Source organism: Equus caballus, chromosome 17 (genome assembly GCF_041296265.1).
Source record: "Equus caballus isolate H_3958 breed thoroughbred chromosome 17, TB-T2T, whole genome shotgun sequence".
In the NCBI taxonomy this organism is placed as follows: domain Eukaryota; kingdom Metazoa; phylum Chordata; class Mammalia; order Perissodactyla; family Equidae; genus Equus; species Equus caballus.
The window spans coordinates 21378019-21387891 of NC_091700.1; the positions used below are offsets into that span (position 1 = coordinate 21378019).

At 40.2% G+C, this 9873-nt stretch overlaps 1 protein-coding gene across 2 annotated transcripts in view; it reads left to right on the plus strand.

Annotated features, from left to right (window-relative positions):
* Positions 1–6953, plus strand: part of SGCG (sarcoglycan gamma) — a 149730-nt gene extending 142777 nt beyond the window's left edge. For both annotated transcript variants that reach the window (XM_014731968.3, XM_001489821.6), the window contains exons 7-8: positions 3619–3742; positions 6131–6953. In XM_014731968.3, the coding sequence (XP_014587454.1) occupies positions 3619–3742; positions 6131–6304 (298 nt within the window). In that variant the 3' untranslated portion in view covers positions 6305–6953. The remainder of the gene's footprint in view (positions 1–3618; positions 3743–6130) is intronic.
* Positions 6954–9873: the final 2920 nt, after the last annotated feature.

The following is a 9873-nucleotide window of genomic DNA, read 5'->3' on the forward strand; positions in this document are numbered from 1 at the left end:
ACCAAATCTACAGACCGATGTCCTATTCTCTTTTCATGTGTTTCATGTCTACTATTTCATCCACCAGAAGCCTTTAATTTTTTAAATTTCTTGAATTTCTACTTACCTGGTTGTTTGTTTTTTTTTTTAAAGATTTTTATTTTTTTTTCCTTTTTCTCCCCAAAGCCTCCCGGTACATAGTTGTGTATTCTTCGTTGTGGGTTCTTCTAGTTGTGGCATGTGGGATGCTGCCTCAGCGTGGTCTGATGAGCAGTGCCATGTCTGCACCCAGGATTCGAACTAACGAAACACTGGGCCGCCTGCAGCGGAGCGCGCGAACTTAACCGCTCGGCCACGGGGCCAGCCCCTCTACTTACCTGGTTTTTAAATCTTTCTTTTCTATTCTGTCTTGTTCCATGGGCATGATTGACTTGCGTTTTGAATGCTTTAAACCTAATTATGTTTTAGTCCCTTTCTGACTGCTCTCTTGTCTCTAGCGCCTCATGCTGGCAGGTTCTCTCGTGTGGTTTGTAGATTTGTCTGGGAGTGAGTGCATCCTCTTTGGCTCTTCGTCTGGGAGCAGTTGTCATGGAGACTGTCTTGCATTTGCCTTAACTGCCAGTTTCACATTCACTTCTGCCAGGGCCCTGCAGGGGTCACTGTTCTGAAACTAGCTTTCACGAGGGTTTCTCAGTTTGGATGCTACACTAATGCATGATTTATGACTGTTTCCACTCACATCGCAGAATGAGCAGCCTACTCTAGCTGTGACCATGTTGTATCTCAACTTCTGTCTGTGTGCCTGGAGCCCATTTCCACCCCCTCCCACTGCAATGGCCACAACTCCGTCCCTGTAGAGATTTAAAATACCAGTCTTTATGGCATGGATCTGCCCATTACCTCCATGGGCTCCAGCATTTCAGCTCCCACTCATCCCTCTGACTATAAGTTCCTTCTGTTCCTGCCACCTTGAAAATGCTCTTTCTTTTTTTTCTTTTTATGCCTAGTATGTGTTTTAATGGTTTTGGTTATATTTTATCCAGCATTTATATGTAATTGGTGGGGGAGGGGAGAGCTCTGCATCTGCTCATCTGTCTTGACTGGACTTTTTTAGAGTGGTATTTTTCAAACAAACATCGCGTCTTGTCATTCCTCTGCTCTGGTCCTTGAAGCTGTTGAACGTTGGGTTCCTAAGGGCAAGAGGCTTGTCGGCTTTGTTTCCCACTGTTTCCTATAAATCTAGAGGCTTAATAAATGGGGGTTCAGTGAACAAATACATATTTCCAATCACTTTTAGATTAAAGATGACACAGTTAACAGAGTCCAGTAGTCAGCAAGGTCCAGCGGTCGGCATGGTCTGGTAGGGGACATAGTCTAGTGGGCCTCTGCCCAGTGCTGCCTCTAGGCCAGGTTTTCTTATCATAATTGTATTTATGCTTCCTGGTCTCTCACCTTTTTTACAAAATTTGGGCTTAATATAAACCTGAAAGAACTTAAAATTGAAACTTAGGGGCCGGCCCCGTGGCAGAGTGGTTAAGTTCTCGCGCTCTGCTTCGGCGGCCCAGGGTTTCTCTGGTTTTGATCCTGGGCGCAGACATGGCACCACTCGTCAGCCCATGCTGGGGCAGCGTCCCACATAGCACAGCCAGAGGCACTCACAACTGGGATCTACAACTATGTACCAGGGGGCTTTGGGGAGAAGAAAAATGAAAATTGAAACATTAGACATAGTTTTCAAAAACTTTTCCCCTTTTTTTGAATGACACTAACATGACATGAACAATAAATATTAGGATCATACATGATTGATTGACTAGTCATATTCTATAAACTCAGTTAAAAATAAATATGGGCAAAGCTTTGGAAAATTACTGAGTTCTATTTATCTTTATTTAAAAAGGAACACAACTTACAACTCACCTGCTTTAGCAGCGAAATTATCTTAATTGTATTTTTATAACATGAATTGTGTGTGTGTGTGTGTGTATGTATCTGGCTACTGTTCAATGTGTTCATGGAAACTTCAGAGCATTATAATGGCAGCCTTTTTGGTAAAATACGTCTTAACCTATGATGAACTGAAAAATTCCATCCCCAAGGCTAGAAATGATGCAAAGGGGAAGAAATCTGCTCTTCTAGAAGCATCATATTATTTGTAATTGGTCCATAAACTTGTAATTCATCCTATTGAGGTCATTTTGTTGTTGGACAATTGATCTTTGAAACAGGCTCACCTCCACTAAGGTCTTCAAGATCACAGATGGCTTGCCTGAAATCGGCCAGACCTCTACAAGTTGCTGACATGCCCGCCTCCCTTCACTGCCCTGCACCTCCCCCCTGCCCCAACCCCCCTGTTCTTTCTATCAATCCAGGAAGGAACTCGTAGGCAATTGGCAGAGGTCGAAACACCAACTGGCCAGACCAAGCTCATCTAGATATTTCAAAGTGTTTCTCCCTAACCTAAGCCCAACAGAATTTGACCAATAAAATTCCGTAAATGTTTCTAAATCTTTTCTCATACTTAAATATTTCAAAATGTGTAAGAGATCAAATTTTACATATTGAGAGGTACATAAGAAAATGAAACTTTGTTTTCTATGACAAACGGTGGTAGACAAAAAACTTGCCAATTAAAGATAGCAATGCATCTGATTTAAAACTCTATCAAATAAAATTCAATTCAACTGCAAATTGAATTCAATTCAAATGTAAATTCATTATCAGAGTACTTCTCTCTTCTTAAGCCTTTTCCCTTTCTCTTTCCTCCCTGCCTTCACTCTATTCTTACCTACAGTGGGAGGATTACAGATTGTTTTCTATCCTGTTCTCCCTCTCATTGATCTTGAAACATTTCAATCAAATCAGCCTTTCAAACTTTTGGACTGGGTTGGGTTGGAGCAGCTGAAAAATTTTTCAAGCGATCACATTGTGCCATCTGGTGGAAAGTCAGTCTTTTCCAGGCAGAGGCAAATAAGAGAATTTTTCTCCATATATTCTTCATATGTACTCTTGGTTCTGTATCAATGTTTGACATAATCACAAGGAGATTCTGAGAAATTTTACAAAAACAAAGCCAGCTGAAGCCAATCTCCATCCTATCAACTCTATCAGTTCAGTAATTTTCCAAAAGAAATCTTTGCAACTGCCCTGTAATCTTCCTAAATTTAAAAAAAGAAAAAAATGCGAACAAAACCTAAAGGCCAAACTTACGTTCTATTTTATGAACATATAACAGATGAACATGGTGCCCTTAAACTTATCTTTTTCCCAAACAACTTTTTGTTTTAACTAAAAAATAATTTTACAAAGTTTTTCACAAATAGCGTTTTCTTCTGCAGTGGTGCACCGGAGAGCTTAACCACACCGAGACCACTGCATGGGGCGGCTGTCAAATGCTTCAATGTTTTTAGAGGATCCTAATTTCATAGGCTCTCCATTAATGAGAAGTTAATTTCTTTACTGCACAATTATTTCCAGATTTACCAGTGAATAATGTACAATATATTAGCATTCAAGAATGACATGAAGATACTATATACCTTACTAATTATATTTTCTATGCTAAGCCCTTCACTGAGGGATCTCTCTGGGGCGGCTTTTTTAATACTATTTTTTCTTGATTTCTTTCCCTCATTTCAGATTAGAATCCCCCACACGGAGTCTAAGCATGGATGCCCCAAAGGGTGTTCATATTAAAGCTCAGGCTGGGAAGATCGAGGCCCTTTCTCAAATGGATGTCGTTTTTCACAGTAGCGATGGAATGGTGAGTTCAACAGATCAAGCTCCTACTGTGTGTCCTGAGGAGACTCGTGTCCATTACGGTAGCAGGATATTAAATTTGTGGTCATTCGTAAAGAAATGTTATGAAAGGCATAGGGTAGAAAATGTGAAAGGAAGGCAAAAGACAATTTAGCATTGAAAAAAGCCCAAGACACATTAAAATAATTCTATACTGAATCCAGACAGCTTTGACTGGTATTGGTACTATCCAGTCGCTTGTTATTTCCAGCTTTGAAAAAAAGCACTCCAGACTCCGCAGAACTTCCAGAGAATATCGATTCTGCCGTTTCCTGGTGATCCAGCTTCTTTCAATCCAGTTGTCACTGGGAGCTCCCTGTGAATGACAACCAGCATCTGTTACTGCCTAGAGTGCTGTGCTTGCTCACACCAAATAATGTTTAAGTGAAAATTAAATATAAAAAATAAGAGCTTTAAAATTCAACTACAATAAGGATAAAATGTGGTACTTCATGTCAGAAATAGAACGCCACTGATACAAGCCAAAGTCATAATGAGGAAATAGAGCACGTGCTACTCAATATTAATTGTCCCGGTGCTAGATCAATTCATTCATTACTGGTTTGAATTCAGGAAAGTTAACGGGCCTCTCTGGGCCTATCTTCTCATTTGTGAAACAGGGGAACCAATATTTGCTTAACTGTGTCACAGGGTTATGAGACACCACTGTGGTAATATGGGTAACGACATTTTGAAATTATATGAATTGAATATTAGGAGGGAGGTGCAGTTGAGGCAGTAGATGGAGACCACGAGAGGCAGCTTGGGAGTGGCAACAGGACCCGTTCAACGGCAGCCTGTTAGTGGAACATAGAAGGTGTCGGGCAAAAACCTTACAAGTTGTAACTTAAAAAGTTACGATGCCAGGAGCAGATAAGTGCAAAACAGGAAATCAGGAATCTTGTGATCTCATTACTAAATCATAATGTCACTACATACTTAAAATGTATTGCCTTGAAAAAATTTATACTGATTTTAATTTTGAAGTAATATTACTTATTTCCATGAATTAGGTGTCATTTTTACAAGTAGCACACAGCCTGACCCACAATTAAAGTCGCTATCCCTTATAACTGGGAGCTGGTACAAAATGAATAGATGTCTGGTCTCCCACAAAATATCTCATAAAGGCAAATGTAGATGAGCAAGGGAGCAGGACGTGCACTACCAGTGACTAAAGTTTGCTGGAAGAGCTGGAAAAAAATAACTAGAAAAAAACTAGAAAGGAGAGAAGAGAAGCCAACAAGTTAGAGAAAAGCAAGTACCCACGGAACCCAAAGCATTGGAGGATAACCTCATTAGGTTCTGCTTTTCAAATAATGACACCCATTTGACTCCTTTTGCTCTAACAGTGTCCCAGACCACAAGTGAAGCTTTGCTTGTAATGTCACTAATACGGTTCCACCCATGCTCCACATGGCAGCGGTCAGCATCCCGAGAGAGAATACAGAATGCAGACATCAGTTTATTAGCAGATTGGAGTTCATGGATAAAAGCTACATAAAATAAAGGAAGGCTCTAACCTTGTTGGCAAGGAAGAACCTCATGCCTACCCACAACACTCTTTAATTCCTGCTAACAAGTGAGTGCCCCAGAGTGGGGAAGGTTTGCCTGCTCAGAGTGACAATCCTTATTTCCTTACATCCTCAAAAAGATTCCCACATCTCAACCAATGGCCATTTGTTTGCATTTCAGTTTAACGAAACCACAGTAAGAATAAAAAACTCGGTAGCTTTCATTTTATTTTAATTGGCTTTAGTCTGTGTGTCTACTGCTTTGCTGCATCTAATAGACAGCTGCAGAGTTTCAAGTAATATTTTAAAAGTTAGGGAAATGTTTGCTAGCTAATAGGATGAATTTAATTGCCTCTCATAGGAAAATAAAATTAGGAGAAATTCCCACTCTCACAGGTAAAAATTATTAAGATGAATCTATTTCTGTGGCTTGTGCTTTATCCTAATGGGGAGAAGACAATTTAGGGTAAAGTCAAGGTGGATTGCAAGATAAATGCGAATCAGCAAAAGAATCCTATTATTTTGTCAAATAATTCTGAAAGGCATTTTTAGGAGTGTAGCATCACAAATTTCCCGAGCTCAACTAACACAATGTGTAACAGGAAATACGACTTCCCTCTAATTTGGAAAAGGAATTATTAAGCCCCTGCCTGAATGTAAAATAGAAATAGGCTTTAAAAGAATCAGATAATTATGACTTAAGTAAAGCCAGGTGCCTATTCCACTTTCTATGCAGAGAAAAAACTAATTCATTTAGAATGTTTGGAGAATATGAATTTCATGCTTATCATGTTCTTTCCCCCTTTACCACTCTCGCTCTCTCATTTTCTCCCAAACAGCTTGTGCTCGATGCTGAAACTGTGTGTTTACCCAAGTTGGTTCAGGGAACTTGGGGTCCTGCTGGCAGCTCACAAGGACTCTATGAAATCTGTGTGTGTCCAGATGGGAAGCTTTACCTGACTGTGGCTGGCACAGGTAGCACGTGCCATGAAAACAGTCACATCTGTCCCTAAGCCAACTGCATCTTCCACGGATCACCTGCCTCATTTTAGTGAGCTTTAAATGCTGAACTCACGCCTTCACACTTAGAATAACTTGACATCCTGTAAAACTGAGACGGCAGTTGGGAAGCAGAAGGACACACTTTCAAAAGGAAGGGGGAAAGAAAAATGTACCAGTGAAAGTGTTCGAATGAAACTACATGATCTCAAAATGGCATGTGGATATTGCCATTTTGACACAAAAGTCAAAAAAATATCAAAAGAATGTGTTTATGCCACTAGATTAACTTTCATCAGAACCCCTGTGACTTCCTTTTCCTTTCTTGTACATGGCAATCTACAATGAACTACTGAATTGTTGTGTGGAATTAATTTATGATGTTCAGCTATGAATATCAAACTCCCCGTAAAAATGGTATTGGTTGATATTAAAATGCCCCAAAGTTCTAAGAGGTGTTTCCATTTTATCATTCAAAACTATACGTTCTCTACTTAAATACAAAGTGTGTCAGGTTTCAGAGGAAAATCTTCAGGTTTTGAAGGGACTTTCAGATTTTCAACATGTAGTCAAAGGAATAAATTATACAGAATTACAAAGTTAATCAAGCTTTCTTTATATATAGTCAATGAGCAATAAAAATCAACCTACATTTTTTGCAAACTTCACAGCCTGAGGGTCTTACTTTCTTTAATCTTCACAACTACTCTTTGAGGTAGGTATTGCTTTCCCCCAAGTTCCTGGTGATAAACAAAGTTTCAAATAGGAGTCACGAGGTCAGACAGCATCTACTGAAGTCAAACTCAAATGTGACCCTACACGGGAACAGCTGTCTTCACGTTGAAAAACCTTGATATGTTGTGTCTTTCCATCCAAAACACCGATCTCCGCAATAACTGTGTAGATGGGATAACACTCGTTTGGCAAGTGAAGAAATGAAAGTTTGAAGGAGTTTGTCATCCACCAAGATGAAACAGCTCCTAGGTGGCGGGACTCCTAACCATCCAGCCTGGTACTTAGCTCTACACTAAGATCAAAGACTGGACGTAACGTCATAGAATCAGACTCCCACAGTTTGTGAAAACACGTTTAGTACCAATTGGTTGTGCAAGTTGCTATATTAATCAAATAGGACCAGTAAACCTATGAAAACAGGTTAGTTTTGTGTAAGCCACTCACTTTGTAAAACACCCTTCATCACAAAGAGGGGTGGGTTTTGCTTCTGTTTTGTTTTCTTTCACCAGGTGTAATTAGAATCCCCAAACAGCACAAGGTGTGGTGGGACCAACAGCATTGCAACTTTCTAATTATGGGATTTATAACTATAAACACAAGTTAAAATTTCTACAGTCTCAGAACAGAAAGTAGAAAAGTGAACTCTCTTATTTCTAAGGGTATTTTAACAAGCGTAGCCCTCAATTTTTAAATTGCTTGTACGCATAGACACTTGAAATTACAAAATTAAAAAACAGTGCTTCCTAAGCTGCTAAGGGAAAACTCAACTCTGAATATAATGCTCCTGAAGTTTCACAGGGGGTGGAATCCTTTTAGATTATAAATTGGTATTCACCTTTTCCATTAAGTCCTGATTTTAAAAATTAACGTCTGCTTTCTTGCTACGACATTCCTATTATCATAGTAAATAGTTTGCCATTTTGGTGGGTCATATTTACTCTCTTGTTCCTTGTTTGTGCCAAGCAAATGTCTTCAAGCCCAGGTGACAGCACAGGATCACCATGGAACTTTATAAATTAGCCTGGTTCTCATAGTACATGTCAAAAAAAGAAAATGGTACTTAGATGATAAAATGAGGGCAAGAAAAAGAATCAGGGAGAAAATATGGAGAATAGTACCTTTTATTTATTTTTTGGAGGAAGATTAACCCTGAGCTAACATCTGCTGCCAATCCTCCACTTTTTGCTGAGGAAGACTGGCCCTGAGCTAATATCCGTGCCCATCTTCCTCTGTTTTATACGTGGGACGCCTACCACAGCATGGCTTGACAAGCGGTGCCATGTCCGCACCCAGGATCCAAACCGGCGAACCTCAGGCCGCTGAGAAGCGGAATGTGCGAACTTAACCGGACCAGCCCCAATAGTACCTTTTAAATAAAAGGTATAAATTAGACTTTTTTGCTCCTTTGCTATACAGAATCATCATGAAAGAAGTTGTTATGGATAACTGCATTCACCAGCTTGATAAGTTTATCCTTGGTTAGAAGAAAAACTTTTAGTTGGGCTGTATTCTAAAATGTATTACACAACCTGTCTTCTTAAATATACAATATGATTTAAATTTTCATTAGAGGTCCAAAGTCACAATTATGAACATACCTAATGGAGTATATACACTGATACTCCTATATACTAACTGGTAATAGGCCATTGAGTATTGATAGTTTAGTGACCTCCAAAAATAGCCTTTCTTTCTTTTCCAAACTGAGAAGCAAACACAAGTCAAAAAGATGAAGATCAAAGTATCAGTTTTAATAATAAAGAAGTTTGATTTGCAGCACAATGGACTTCCTAAGACTTGACAGCCGAGTAAACATGAAGCTCTCCCATCGCGGGCAGGACGGCAGGCTCCCGACTCTGTGTCTCCGCACGGGGAGGAGGGTGGATGGGGCGGTTGTGAGGGCAGCCACATTCACAGAGAACGGAAGGGGTGAGCTCCGCAGGTTCGGTCCGCCTCCGCCCCTCTGGGGGACAGTGAAGGAGGGCGGGAGCTGTTCTGAAAAGCAGGGGTCGGGCAGGGGTCCTCACGCTAAGGCTGAGAGGTTGTGTCTGCTTTACAGTTTTTGTCCCCTTCCTTCCCTGATTTAAAACATCACTTCTTACTCAGCAGTCTTCTCCATATTTAAATTCCACTTCAAATTCGCTGTGGTTTGGAGACCAAATAAACTTTGATCAAGCATAAACAAGCAGTTGCAACAAGAGGATCTAAGTGCACTCTTAGTAAAAAGGGAATTTTTAACTGAATAAACAGTGCAACTTCAATTTTGTCTTCCTAGAGACTTGGACTTTTAGAGTAAATGAGGGCACTTCCCGAGCCACTTATCAACTATGAGAAAGCAGCATAAATTTTAAACACATAATTTTTATTTTTAAATAAAATCTAAGTAATTTTGGCTTTAGTATACAAATAGACCAGGGTCATAGTGTCAGTACACAGTCTCAGCCACCCGTGGTGGACAGGAACTGACAGCCAGGATGGAATGTCACCTGTGGGTCTCCCATACCTGACACAGCCCCTGCACACAGTGCTCTGGAGGGCTGTTTTCAAATGAATGAGTGAATGACGTTACTTTAAGTCATATTCGCTGAAACAAGATAAATGAAAAAAGACCTTTAGAAGCACAAGTTTTAGGAAATTCCACCTGCAGACGGCAGCTTCAGCCATGTCCAGGTGTTCCCAGCCTGTGGTGTAGGCCTGCCCTATGACCTGTGGACTCACGGCCCCCAGTCAGGAGTCAATCCCTGGACACGGATCTCTTCACCTATCTCTGTCTCCTTCTGGTGGTTTCTCTGGTGGAACCCTGATTAAAACATGACCAAATAAAATCTTTTATAATTGGTATTTTCTA